Below are 13,607 nucleotides of genomic sequence, written 5' to 3'. Positions count from 1 at the left end.
GCATAGACACTTTGTTCTCAGCTGGTGGGGGGGCACCTGGCCCCTTGCCCCCTGCGGCCTGGGGCTTCACATTCACAAACCTAGAAATAGTTTTAAAAAGATTTCTTTAAAAAAAAAAAAAAAAAAGGAAAGAGAAAAAGGTGGGAATAAAAACAAGGGTTAGGGCTGCGGCCTGTAGCAGGCTCCCTCCGCCCTCGCTCTATCTATGCACAAATACAAAAGCTTTCTGGGGGGGGCCGTCCTAGGGGGGCACGGCAGGGAGGAGGGTGCAGACCCAAGACCGGAGGGGTTGGGGGCAACCGGCTAATCCAAAATAAATAAAAGCGGGCAGGGAGTGGGGAGGTCGGGAGGGGGATAAGGGCGGAAGATGGGGAGGTTAGTAGGGGAACCAGTGGATGGCAGGACAGCAGGGCAGGGGCCAGGCCCGAGGAGTAGGGGGGGCAGTAGCAGGGTCCGAGTCGCTGCGGGGGGGGGGGGCGGAGGCTGCGGCTGAGGTGTCCCGCCCCCTCGCTGGCTCACTCGTGGTCCTCAGTCAGCTGCAGGTTGGGGTGCTGGGAACACAGTAGGAGGTTATGGAGGAGTCTGGCTCAGCCCTGCCTGTCTCTGGGGTCCCCCTACCGCTGAACACACATACCCTTGCCTAACCCACTCCTGGAAGACTTTGCTCTTTCTGTTCCATGTCTGGAACGTCTTTTCCTGGATTTTGAATGGCTGGATTTATTTAAATGTCAATTCTCAGAGACGCCGTCTTGAATCCCTAATCTAAAGTGATCCCCTTGCACCTTACTTGGAATGACCTCCTTTGGTCACTTGCTTTTTATGTGTAGGACGAGAGAGCGCCTTGTCTGTCTTGGCCATTTCTATCTTTCCTGGAGTAAGGCTCAGGATTTATTCACATGAATGAGCGAGTGCATAGTGGACATGTCATGGCTTGGCACGGTACCACGCCGCCTCCACACGCCACAGTGAGGACAGCGTGCCCGGGCCTGCGTGTCAGCTCTCCTGACAGCTGTGTACTATTCCTTCGTATGCACACATTCGTTTATTTACTCGCTCTCTGTTTGATGGGCATTTCAGCTATTTGCCGTGTTAAAAATAAATGCCTAGGAGTGGAATTGTTGAGTCGAAGGGCATGGATGTTTAAAATCTGGATAAACAGTGCCCCTTAGCAACCTGGAGCCAAATTACTCACGATTTCCCCTATACCTCCACCCATACTGAGCCTTATCAGCCTTGAACAATCTTTGCCAACCTGATAGGTGCTGTTCCCTTTTTTTTTTTTTTTTTTTTTAATTTAGGTTTTTGTTATAGGGCACATGCCCTCGCCAGAGAGAGGCAGAGAGACTGTGAGAAGGAAAGTGAGAAGTCAACTCCTATGGGGGATGGCCACGCCACAATCCCTTTTCCATTCTCCTTGAGATTTTGGGCATGCATGCATAAGCATCCCGCCTGATTTTCAAGCTGCCGGGTCTAGGACTCAAACCATGGTCAGTCATGTGGGAATCCAGTACCTAAACTATCGAGTCACCTGCTGACCCCGTCATTTATGTTTTTTTTTCCCTTGATTTATGTTTTGAAATGTAGCAGGTCGGACAGCTTTTCACCTGGGTATTGACCTTGTTGGTATAAAAGTCTGTCTCCCAGGGGACTGTGGGTTCTCTGAGGGCAGGGAGGGGGTCTGTGCCCCACACAATGGATCACCCAGGGCCAGCTTCCCCAGTACCAACCCCACCCCACTCCCCGCCTCCTCACCTCCTGCCATTGGTCCCCTGTTTCAGTGGTACCCATTGGTGAAGGCTGTGGCAATCAAGGGGCCCTAAAAAGAAAAGAATTTGACTTCTAGATTCCTGGGGAAAGAAGAGAGATCCCAGGAGCTCCTGCCCTTTCCCACAGGAAACCCTCAGTGAGACCTTCCCTATTCTGCCCATATTATTCTCACTGTGGACCAAGGGTTCTCCAGGGCGGGGTCTTAGAAATCTGCTTATAACCAGTAACCTGGTTAAAAACTAGGGCATCTAATGGTCGAACTAGGAAATTGTTTTTTGTTTTTGTTTTTGTTTTTTAGAGATTTTTGCTATAGGGTGCATGCGGTCGCTAGAGAGACAGAGATAGACAGAGAAACAGAAAATGAGAAATCATCCCCCGAAGGGAATGGTCATGCCGCGATCCCTTCTCCTCCATTCTCCTCTCAGGATTTTGGGCACACGCAAACACGTGCCCGACATGAGTTTGAAGCCTTTAGGTCCGGGACTCGAAACCGTGGTTGACTATGTGGGAGTCCAGTGATGTAACCATTACGCCGTCCACTGGGCCCAGGAAATCTAACCTCCATCCGGGCAGAGGTGTGTCATGTTTGTGTGTCTGATGCCTGGCATACAGAGGGTGAGGACTAAATGCCCATTAAATGAACGATAACCCCGATTTCTCCCCCTTAGCAATGCTTTCTTTCTCCATTCATTATCTCTTGCCCTGGCCTTTTGCCACTGAAAACTGACACACCCTTTCCCTCTCCTCATTTTGGGCTCTCCCTGGGTAGGGGGTGAGGCGGGGGCCGCAGGCCCAGGCCCCTCACCCCAAGACTGTGGCCAAAGCCGGTACTGGGGGCGGGGCTGGCGGCGCTGATGTAACTGCTGACCCCCGAGTCCTGGTTGGCCGCCCCGTAGAGCTCGGCCATGGGGCCGGGGCTGGTGGTCCCCAGGAAGCCCCCTGTGCGGCTGGGAGTCGAACCTGGAGGGGGAGCCATCGTCCAGGGGTGAGAGCCTGGCAACCCAGAAAGAAGATGGTGATAGCCCTGGTGCCCACCGCCGGCCCTCCCCGCCATCCTGACCTTGACCCCCCCACACCCTGCAAATCCTGTGACTCTACCTCATGGAAATATCTCCAAGTCCATGCACCCCACCTGCCCCACCCAGGCCCCCACCATCTGCGGTCTGACCACTCAGAGACGCTCCTCATAAGCCTCTTCCCACTTTTCCCCACTTTATAGCCATATGTATTTCTATACCCAGATCAACAGCTCTCTGCTGCCTGAAATGTCCACCTATTTCCAAGACCTGGCTCTCCTGCCTCCGGCTCCTCACTTCCAACTCTTGGACTCTACCTATGCTAACCAGCCCCCAAGCCTTTGCAAATGCTATCCCCTTGACCAGAAGCACTTTTCTTCCTTTTTGCCTTTAATTCGGAAGAGGCCTTTCCTCCTAGAAGCCTTTCTAGTCTTTCCTAGAGGATCCAGCCAGGAGCTCCTCTGGTCCCTGACTCCACCTGGTGGAGGAGCAGCATCCTTCAGAATTATTGCCTTTCTATCTATTTCTGGTGCCCCCCACAAGCCTGTAGGCTAGGCAGGGCAGAGATTCTGCCAGTGTCATTCTGGGCTGGCTCTCTGACGCTGGCATGACATCCAGCGCAGAGTAGATGCTCAGTTAATACTTGCTAGGTGAATGAATAAATGTGTCCCTCTGCAAAGGGGTGGCAGTGGCCACCTCCTCTCCCCTCTGGATTTCTCTGCCCGTGTACCCCAACACCCCTTGCTTCTTGTATCCCAGAAGGCCTCACCTGTCCCTCGAACCACAGCCGCCGCTGCTGCCGCTGCTGCCATTGGTCCATAAGCAGTAAGAGGAATGGCTGAAAAGGAAGGTATGGGCACTTGAGTATGGCTGCTGGGGGGCCAGGGGCGGATGAAGGAGGCCCTTACCTACTGGCAGAGCTTCTCCAGCCTGATCCCACCTCAGAGGGGTCAGGGAAGAAGGCACTACCTTGCTATCTGTGTCCTGACTCGCAGGATGGGTGGAAAAAAGGAGGGAGGATGGCGTTCCGGTGAGCCGCTCAGCCTCAGTTCCTGCCCTGGACTCAAGGGACACATGTGGACAGCCTACACCCACAGGGGGTGGGCCAGGACACCAACACTGAGCTGCTGTGTGGCCGCTCACAGTTGTCTCTTTCTCTAGAAAGTGTCCTTGGTAGAACGAGGGCCACCTAACCCAGAGGTGCTAGCCCAGTCAACTGTGCCAGTGTCTGTGTGACACGGGTACCGACAGCCAGGCCCAAGGTAGGGCAGACTGGTGCGGTTCAGGTGCCAGGGCTCCTGCAGGGTCAGGCTAAGGCTAGGCTCCAGCCAAGGCCAAGCTTCGCTGCCTGCCCTACCCTCCTCAGCCTCTTCTCCCCACACCCAAGCACCCAGCCGGACAGGACCACTCTCTCCTCCCGGTTTACCCAGCCCCTTTTCTGTTACCCCCTCTTCAGACACAGGGACCTGGCTTGCTTTCCTCTTGTTTGCTGTCTACCTCCACCCCATCTCCACTGCACCTAGCCCCTTGTCCTGCACACAGCAGGAGCTTAATAAATGTCTGCTGAAGGAGTGGAGGAGACCTCTGCTTAAATAACCCCTGGCTTGGGGCTGGCAGGTAGCGTGGTGATTAAGGGCACTAGACTCCCACATGGCTGACTGCAGTTCAAGTCCTGGACCTGGTAGCTTGCTTTCTCTCTCTCTCTCTCTCTCTCTCTCTCTCTCTCCCCCACTTTGGTCAAATTAAAATAAATAAATAAATATAAAAATAAAAGAATTCTTAAAAAAATAAAGACCAGCAGATGGCAAAATGGTTAAGTCGCTGAACTCCCACGTAGTCGACCACAGTTCAAGTCCTGAACCCAGTGGCTTAAAACTCACGCAAGGCGCATGTGCGTGTGTGTCCAAAATTCCAAGAGGAGAATGGAGGAGAAGGGATTGGGATATGACCATCCCCACTAGGGGATAACTTCTTGCTTTCTGTCTCTCTGTCTCTCCAGCAAGCACAGGTACCCTATAGCAAAAAAATCTATAAATAAATAACAAACCCAAGTGAGAGCCTAGAGCTAAGGGTGAAAGGAGAGCGCCCCCTGCTGGATGTTTCTACAACTGCAGCCTCTAAAAGGCTGACACCTCCACCTGGAGCAGAGCACCAGGGTGTTGGGTTTGCAAGCCTTCAGAAACACCAGTCTCCCACCCCAAGATGTGCCCCTTGGGGCTGGTATGGTGACCTTGGCCCTGACCTGGAACTAGACCTAGGCCTAGGGATCCCAGAAAAGATCCTTGAAGATCCTTGGAAAGGCTACTGGGCTGAAGGATTAAATCCAGGACTATGGTTCCAGCACCCTGAAGGAGTCTCTCCTGAGATCTTCATAGAGTTGGCTCCTCCTCACTAAGATATCCCTTCCTCTGAGAAGCCTTCCTTGAATGCTCACTAAGGCAGTTCCCTGTCACCAACCCTAACACCACAGCATAGCTCCCTGCTTTATTTTCCTTGTGGAACTTCTCTGGGTATATGCTAGGTACTTGTTTATTTCCTTGTTTATTGCTGTCTCCCTGTCGTGCCCGGGGTGCCATCTGGCACAAGAGATACTGACCAAATACGAGAAAAGATCAGACCCTAGACTCCCCCAGATTGCTAAATTTTGAACCCACTTTCTCCCCTGCTAAGATGTCTTTTCTTCCCTTAGGTTTTTTTCGTTTGTGTTTTTTGTTTTTCTTTTGAGAGAAATTTTTGCTATAGGGCATGCATGTTCACTGGAGAGACAAGAGAGACAGAAAGCGAGAAATCACCCCCCAAGGGGGATGGCCATGCCACAATCCCTTCTCCTCCATTCTCCTCTCGGGATCTTGGACACACACATGCCCGGCGTTTTAAGCCACCGTTCAGACTGCGTTCAAGTACGAGGGAGTCCAGGGGTGTAACTATTACGGCATCTGCTGGTCCCCCTCCCTCAGTTCCTTAGAGGCAGGGGCTGGGCTGGGCTGTGCCGTCTGGTTTTTGGCCCATGAAGGCATTTCCACAGAGCAACCCAAACAAGAGCTTATCAGAACTATAAATCACAGTTGGCCTTCCATATCATTGCTGGCCTTCCACAGTTCCACATCTGTGGAGTCACTAAGTACAGACAGAAAATGTTGGCGTTGGGCCAGCAGGTGGCATGGCGGTGAAGGAGATAGACTCCCACACAGGCAACAGCGGTTTGAGTCCTGGACCTGACAGCTTGCTTTCTCGCTCTGTCCTTTTCTCTCTGTCTCTCTCTGGTGAGTACACATGTCCTATAGCAAAAGAAAAAAGAAAAAAATAGGGGCCAGCAGATGGCGTGGTGATTAAGGGCAACAGTGGTTTGAGTCCCAGACTTGGCGGTTTCCTTTCTCATTTTGTCTCTCCCTACACCCTAGTCAAATAAAAATAAATAAATAAAGTTAAATAGAACGATTCTTTTAAAAAATGATAAATAAAGTAAAATAATTCTTTTTTGGAAAAAAAAATGTTGAGGGCCAGCATATCTCTCTCTTTCTCTCTCTCTCTTTCTCTCTCTCTCTCTCTCTCCCCTTCTGGTGAGCACACATACCCTATAACAAATTTTTAAAAATAATAATAAATAGGGGCCAGCAGGTGGCATGGTGGTTAAGGGAGCTGGACTCCCACATGGCCAACTGTGGTTCAAGACCCAAACCTGGTGACTTGCTTTCTCACTTTCTCTCTCTCTTTTTCTCTGGTCAAATTAAAAAAATAATAATGAATAAGGACCAGCAGCTGGCATAAAGGCTATGTCACTGGACTCCCATGTAGTCGACCACAGCTCGAGTCCCGGACCCAATGGCTTAAACTCACACCGGGTGCATGTGCGTGCATGCCCAATATCCCAAGAGGAGAATGGAGGAAAAGGGATTGCAGCATGGCCATCCCCCTGGGGGGTGATTTCTCACTTTCTGTCTCTCTATCTCTCTCTGTCTTTCTGGCAAGTGCACGCACCAGATAGCAAAAACCTCTCAAAAAAAAAAAAAAAAAAAAGAAGTAAATAAAATAAAATAAAGAATAAAGTTGAATAAAATAATTCTTAAAAATATAATAACAATTAAAGTTTAAGTTGAATAAATAAATAACTGAAGAATTTTTAGAAATCTTAATGTGGGGGGCTGGTTAGTGGAACAGTTGTAAAATGTGATGCTCTATGAGGCTAACCCACATGGGAAGGTTCTCAGTTCAAGGCCAGAGACTTCCCTGAGTACACTGGGCATGCAGGTGCCCGTGATCTGAGGCTGGCTGAGACTGGAGGGTGGGTCACAGTAACAGGACCCTGTCTGGGGGTGCTGTATCTCTATGTCTCACTCAAGGAATAAATAAATCATTAAAAATGTTCTTGTTGTTACTATATTAGACAGATTCAGACTTGTTTTGTCATTATTCCCTAAACAATACAGGATAACTATCTATGCAGTATGTACACTGTGGTGAGCCCTGTAAGTAATCTGGAGAAGACTTAGATTACACAGAGAGCTATGTCTAAGTTATATGCAAATACCACATCATTTTTTCCCTTTCCTTTTCTTTTCTTTTTTCTTTTCTTTTCTTTTTTTTTTTTTAGGTTTTTGTCATAGGGAGAGTGCATTCACTGGAAAGGAGAGAGACAGAGATTTAGAGAGAGGAAAAGTGAAAAATCACTCCCCAGTGGGGATGGCCAGATGGCAATGCCTTCTCCTCCCTTCTCCTCTTGGGATTTTGGGCACACACATACACACGCCCGCCATGATTTTCAAATTGCCAGATCTGAGATTTGAACTGTGGTCGGCTATGTGGAAGTCCAGTACCTTAACGACTATGCCACCTGTTGGCCCCCACCACATCCTTTTTAAAAAAAAAGAAAAAAGAATTATTATCTAATTCACCAGAGAGAGGCAGAGAGAGAAAGAGAGAGAGATGGAGAGTGAGAGAGCAAGCCGCCAGGACCGAGACTCAAACCACAGTCAATCATGTGGGAGTCCAGCACCTTAACCACCATGCCACCTGCTGGCCCCTACCACACCATTTTATATGAAGGACCTGAGCATTTACAGGCTTTGATATTTGCAGGGGTCCTGGAACCCTCAGATACCAAGGGACAACTGTACCTACTTGTTTAAGTATTTGTTTCCCTATCTAACTGTAAGTTTATTGAGAACAGGACTAGGTTTTCCCTATTGTGGTCCCCAAACCTGGCAGACTGGCAGAGCGGCCCACACACAGCAGGTCCTCAACACATGTTCTTTTTTTTGGGTCTGCTTAAGAATTATTTATTTAATGTTATTTACTGTTTTTTTTTTTAAATATTAAATTATCTTTACAAAAAAAAGAATTATTTATTTCATTCATTCATTCATTTATTTTAATTTGACCAGAGAAAGGCAGACACAGAGAGAAGGAAAGTGAGAAAGCAAGCCACCAGGTCTGGAACTCAAACCATGATAGACCATGTGGAAGTGTCCAGCTCCTCAACCACCACCACGCCACCTGCTGGCTCCTTTTTTATTATGATTTTAATTTGTTATAGGGCATGTGCACCAGAGAGAGACAGAGAGAACTAGAGAGTGGGAAAGTGAGAAAGCAAGCTGCCAGGTCGGACTCAAACCATGGTCAGTCATATAGGAGAGTCCAGCACCTTGGGGCTGGCAGGTGGCACAGTGGTTAAGAGCACTGGATTGGGACCAGCAGTTGGTGTAATGGCTATGTCACTGGACTCACATGTAGTCAACTGCAGTTCGAGTCCCAGACCCAGCAGCTTAAACTCACACTGGGTACATGTGCATGCGTGCCCAAGATCCCAAGAGGAGAATGGAGGAGAAGGGATTGCAGCATGGTTATCCCCCCTAGGGGGTGCTTTCTTGGTTTATGTCTCTCTCTGTCTTTCTGGTGAGTGCACATGCCCTATAGTAAAAGCCTCTCCAAAAAAAAAAAGGGCATTGTATTCCCACATGACTGACCATGGTTCGAGTCCAGGACTTGGTGGCTTGCTTTTTCACTTTCCCTCTCTCTTACTCTGTCCCTCTCTGGTCAAATTAAAATAAACAAGTGAATAAATAAATAAATAAAGTTAAATAAAATAATTTAAAAAAAAAAAAGGAGTCTAGCACGTTAACCACCATGCCGCCCGCTAGCCACCACATGTTTTTTAAATTAAAAAAAGTCATTATTTGTTTAATATTGTTTATCTTTTTTGTTTGTTTTTTGAGAGAGATATTTTTGCTATAGGGCGCATATGTGCACTGAAGACAGAGAGGCAGAAAGCAAGAAATCACTACCCAGTGGTGTGGCCACACTGCAATCCCTTCTCCTCCATTTTCCTCTCGGAATTTTGGGCACGCATGTGTATGTGCCCAGCATGAGTTTTAAGTTGCTGGGTCCAGGACTCGAACCGTGGTCCACTAAGTGTGAATCCAGAGACGTAACCATTACATCATCTCCTGACCCCATCATCATTATTATTTTTTAAAACTTTGTTATAGGGCACATGTGCTCATCAGAGAGACAGAGAGAGAAAGAATGGGAACGTCAGAAAACAAGCCACCGGGTCTGGGACCCGAACTGCAGTACTACACTACCTGCTGGTCTCCACATACTCTTTTTTTTTTTAAAAAGAATTCTTTTATTTAACTTTATTTATTTACTTTTTAAAAAAATTTGAACAGAGAGAGTGAGAGAACAAGAGAGCGAGAAAGAGAAAGTAAGAAAAAGAGAGAGAGAAAGTGAGAAAGTAAGCCTTCAGGTCTAGGACTCGAACTGTGGTTGACCATGTGGGAGTCCAGCACCCTTAATTACCTTGCCACCTGCCAGCCCCACACATCCTTAAATAGGTAAAAAGAACCCTCTTGTAGTCCTCCACCTCCCCTCAGTTGCGGGTAAAACTGTCCAGGGAAGAGGGCCTATCACTTCTACCTCTCGAACTCTACTCCCTCCCTTTCCTTTACCCTGCCCTGTGTTTCTCTTCTCCCGCTCCCATTATGGGGAACCCCTGGGCACTCCTTGGAAGGAAGGTCTCATCTAAAGCAGCGTTCATGCTCACATCCTCCACACACGGCCAGGGTCAGGGGAAGAGTATGGGGTTGGGGTGGGTGGACAAGCAGGTTGGACAGAGAAACCCCTCATAGCCCACCTCGTGTGCACGTGGCCTGTCCCTACCTCGGCCTTGTCCCTAGCTCTACAGCTGAACTGGTGGCCCAAGGGGAAGCCTCAGCTGGAGACACAGCCTCTAGTGGCCAAGCATCTTCTTCTTGCTTGTCCAGAATCGGCTGTCCTTGGGCTGGAGTTGGTACTCCATTAGGTTTCATTTGGCCAGGGGTATTTGAAAAATTTGGAAATTGTTGCCAACATTTCAAAATAAATGAAAATGTGTCCTTAAGTGCAAGCCAGGTTTCTGGCTTCTCTGGAAAGGCAGGACCTGAAAGGACGGAGCCTGCGTCCTCTCCTGACCAGCGTCGACTGGCACCTAAGTGCAGGCACGCCCGCTCCAGTCTGCAGAAGTCTCTGCCCCACCCCACCGTGCCCACTGGGTTTGAGACCCTGGCTTGCTCACCGCTGGGTCCCGGAGCCTCCGTGGTGCCTGGCATACAGGAGGTGCTAGATAAATATTTGCCAAATGGATGAACGAGCGACTTTGCCTCCATCTGCTTGGCTTGGCCCTCTGCCCCACCCTTAAGGGCCATGGAGCTACAGACTGGCCAGTGCCCAGGCACAATCTGCTGTGTCCCCATGACGGAGGGCTGGCAGGAGGAGGAGAGGGTCCCGCCAGGTTTCTCCAGGAAAGTCCCTGGGCCCCTTCTTTTTCTCCCCGTGTGGCCTATGAGGTGTACGAAATCCGAGCGACTGACCTGTAAGCTCGGGGAGGACTGGGGCGCTCGGGAGAGGGGTCCGCTCTACACGGAATTCTAAAATGAAACGTAAAACAGCTTAAGAAGAAGCAGGGGAGGTCCCTCCGGCATGGGCCAGGGAGGACAAATGTACCCACAGGGACACTGGGTGACAAGAGTGCCCATGCACAGGACCCAAGAGCTGGGGAGGGGGACAGCTGGATCTCCAGCAGGCAGGGGAGGGGCAGGAGACGCAGACACAGAGAGGGACAGAGAGCGAGAGAGAAAGCACGGACAGAGTTGCCACCTGTACCCTGGGCGTGGGGCGATATTGGGGCTGCAATTCTGGGTACTTCTTTAAAGACTCAGGATTACACCAAAAACATCTCAGAATCCTCTTCTTCTTCTTCTTTTTTTTTTTTTTCCCTTTTGTGGGGAAAGGAGGAGCTGGGATGCGGCTTGATGAAAAGTGATAGCCTTAGAATAAACAGGTCGGGCTTGGGTTTGATTCCCAGCTCTGCCACTTGTAGGATGGAGCCATTTGAGCAAGTCATTTTCCCTCTCTGACCCGTCTCCTCAGCTAGAAAACGGGGACAATCACCCTTCCTCCATGAAATTATTGGGAGGATGGAACACTATAATGTCATACAAAGAATGCCAAGCTGAACTGCCCAAGAGGCAGAGGATACAAATGCTTAGGAACCCTTCAAATAAGTAAGATGACCCCCCCCCAAAAAAAAAAAAAAAAAAAGGCTTGCAAAGGTTCGACATGTGATAATTTGATATTTCGAAGAAAACAACATTGAATAGTCATTTGGAGAAAGTCCAGAACTTCGCTGGGTCTCCTGCCATTTATTTTAAGGGCTAGTGTTATTTTTATGTTGCATTACACACGAAGGTGGTGATTATAATGCTTAATCCAATCGTTTTTCAGCATTTAAGGTCTAAAAGGGGCCTGTCCAGCCTTCAAAGGCTCGGCACCTGGTCATTTCAGCACCTGGTCATTATAAGTGTGTCCACGAAGACACAACCAACACTGGCCCAGGGCCCCTGCCCCTCCCGACAAGCCCGATGCCCTTTTGGGGGAAGTGGCAATCCTGAGTCGGCAGGAAGGAAAGAAAGGCAGGAAGCAGGCAGAGGCACTCCTAGGTGAGGACGGTGGCATGCAGGGCCCTGCCAGGAGCCCATCCCAGCTTCTGGGGAGGAGGAGGGAAGGGACCGGGTAGGGGAAGGCCCTTCCTCAGACATGCCGTTCCTTCCTCAGACATGCCCTTCCTTCCAAGCCTCCAGCAGGCAGACCCCCAGCCATGCACCCCCTCCCCCCCCAAGACACCGCCCTGAGGAGTCACACTGCCCAGGAACTGGGGACATGCTGGCCGTGGAGGGACATGGAGCAGGACTTACCGGGGAACTGATAGGTGTAGCCGGGGGCGAGGCCTGTGTAACTCCGGCTGGCGTAGGTCGTGGCTTGGAAACCCGGGTAACCTGATGGAACGAGGGGGCGGTATCAGACACTTCATCCACAGCTTGGGCCCTGGCTCAGTGGGGAAGGCTCTGAGCCACTTCTGTTCCCTGCCACCATCCCATAGGATGAGTAATAGTTGCACTTCCCAGACATCTTCTGCATGCCAAGCCCTGTGGTGAGCACCTTGCATGCCTTATTTCTTCAGCAAACTTCACCAGCACTCTAAGAAGTAGCTACCATTAGAAGCCCCATTATTTTTCTATAGGGTGCATGTGCTTGCAAGAGAGGTTGAAAGAGACGGGGAGAGAGAGAGAGATGAAGTGAGAAATTGCCCCCCGGGGGGATGGCCACACTGCAATCCCTTCTCCTCCATTCTCCTCCTGGAACTCTGGGTAGGCATGCACGTGTGGCCCATGTGTTTTTTGAATCGATCTTTCTTTCTTTCTCTCTTTCTTTCTTTTTTTCTTTCTTTCTTTCTCTCTTCCATTCTCTCTTTCTCTCTTTTCTTTTCTTTCTTTCTTTTTTCTGGAGAGAATTTTGCTATAGAGCATGTGCATTCACCAGAGACAGACAGATGGAAAGAAAGTGAGAAATCATCCCCTGGGGGGATGGCCATGCTACAATCTCTTCCCATCCATTCTCTTAGGAATTTGGGCATGTACACTTATGCACCTAGCATGAATTTCAAACTGGCGGGTCTGGGACTCAAACCACAGTGAGCAAGGCCCTTCCTGGGACCAGCAGATGGCATAATGGTGATGCTGCTGGACTCCCATATGGCTGATTGCAGTTTGAGTCCTGGACTACAAGGCTTGAAACTCATGCCGGGCACATGTGCGTGCATGCCCAAAATCCCTAGAGGACAATGGAAGAGAAGGGAGTGCAAGATGGTAATCCTCCCTGAGAGGGGTGATTTCTCTCTTTCTGTCTCTCTGTCTCTCTGGTGAGTACATACCCTATAGCAAAATCTCTCTTTAAAAAAAAAGGGACCAGCAGATGGCATGGTGGTTAAAGTGCTGGACACTCCCACATGGCTAACCACGGTTCGAATCCCAGATGTGGTGGCATGCTTTCTCACTTTTCCTCTCTCTCTATGTGTCTCTTCTCTCTCTGGTCAAATTAAAATAAATGAACAAGTAAAAAAAAGAAAAAAAAAAAGGCCCCTTGTACTGTTCTCTTTCTATGGTACACACCTTGACTCTCTAGAAGCCCGGGAACTTCCTGGGGGTTCGTTGGCATTTACCACCCTCGGTCCTGGACCCAAAATCGCTACTAATCCTGCTAAATTCCCAAGGCTCGTTTCAGCCTTCACCTCCTCTCAGGCAGGTTTCGGTGCCTCTTGAGGCCTCCTGGGGTTTCTGATCACTCTGCAGGGACATTGCCCACTGACTCCTGTCTCCGCTTGAAGGGGAGTCTTGTGAGAGCAGCATCTTCTCTTGGAAGCTACTCTCTTTCTCTCTTTCTTTCTTTTGGAGAGGTTTTTGCTTTAGGGTGCATGCACTCACCAGAAAGACAGAGAGACAGAAAGTGAGA

At 49.5% G+C, this 13,607-nt stretch overlaps 1 protein-coding gene across 1 annotated transcript in view; it reads right to left on the bottom strand.

The window, feature by feature from the left end:
- Window positions 1-323: 323 nt before the first annotated feature.
- MSI1 (musashi RNA binding protein 1) overlaps window positions 324-13,607 on the bottom strand; it is a 29,303-nt gene continuing 16,019 nt past the window's right edge. The window contains exons 9-14 of the mRNA XM_006151585.2: window positions 12,014-12,094; window positions 10,631-10,687; window positions 3,553-3,621; window positions 2,573-2,727; window positions 1,753-1,816; window positions 324-551 (exon numbers count right to left, since the gene is read on the bottom strand). Of these exons, the coding sequence (XP_006151647.1) occupies window positions 1,775-1,816; window positions 2,573-2,727; window positions 3,553-3,621; window positions 10,631-10,687; window positions 12,014-12,094 (404 nt within the window). The 3' untranslated portion in view covers window positions 324-551; window positions 1,753-1,774. The remainder of the gene's footprint in view (window positions 552-1,752; window positions 1,817-2,572; window positions 2,728-3,552; window positions 3,622-10,630; window positions 10,688-12,013; window positions 12,095-13,607) is intronic.

This window comes from Tupaia chinensis, unplaced genomic scaffold (assembly GCF_000334495.1).
Source record: "Tupaia chinensis unplaced genomic scaffold, TupChi_1.0 Scaffold000320_1, whole genome shotgun sequence".
Classification (NCBI taxonomy): domain Eukaryota; kingdom Metazoa; phylum Chordata; class Mammalia; order Scandentia; family Tupaiidae; genus Tupaia; species Tupaia belangeri.
This window is presented reverse-complemented; position numbering and strand designations above follow the sequence as displayed.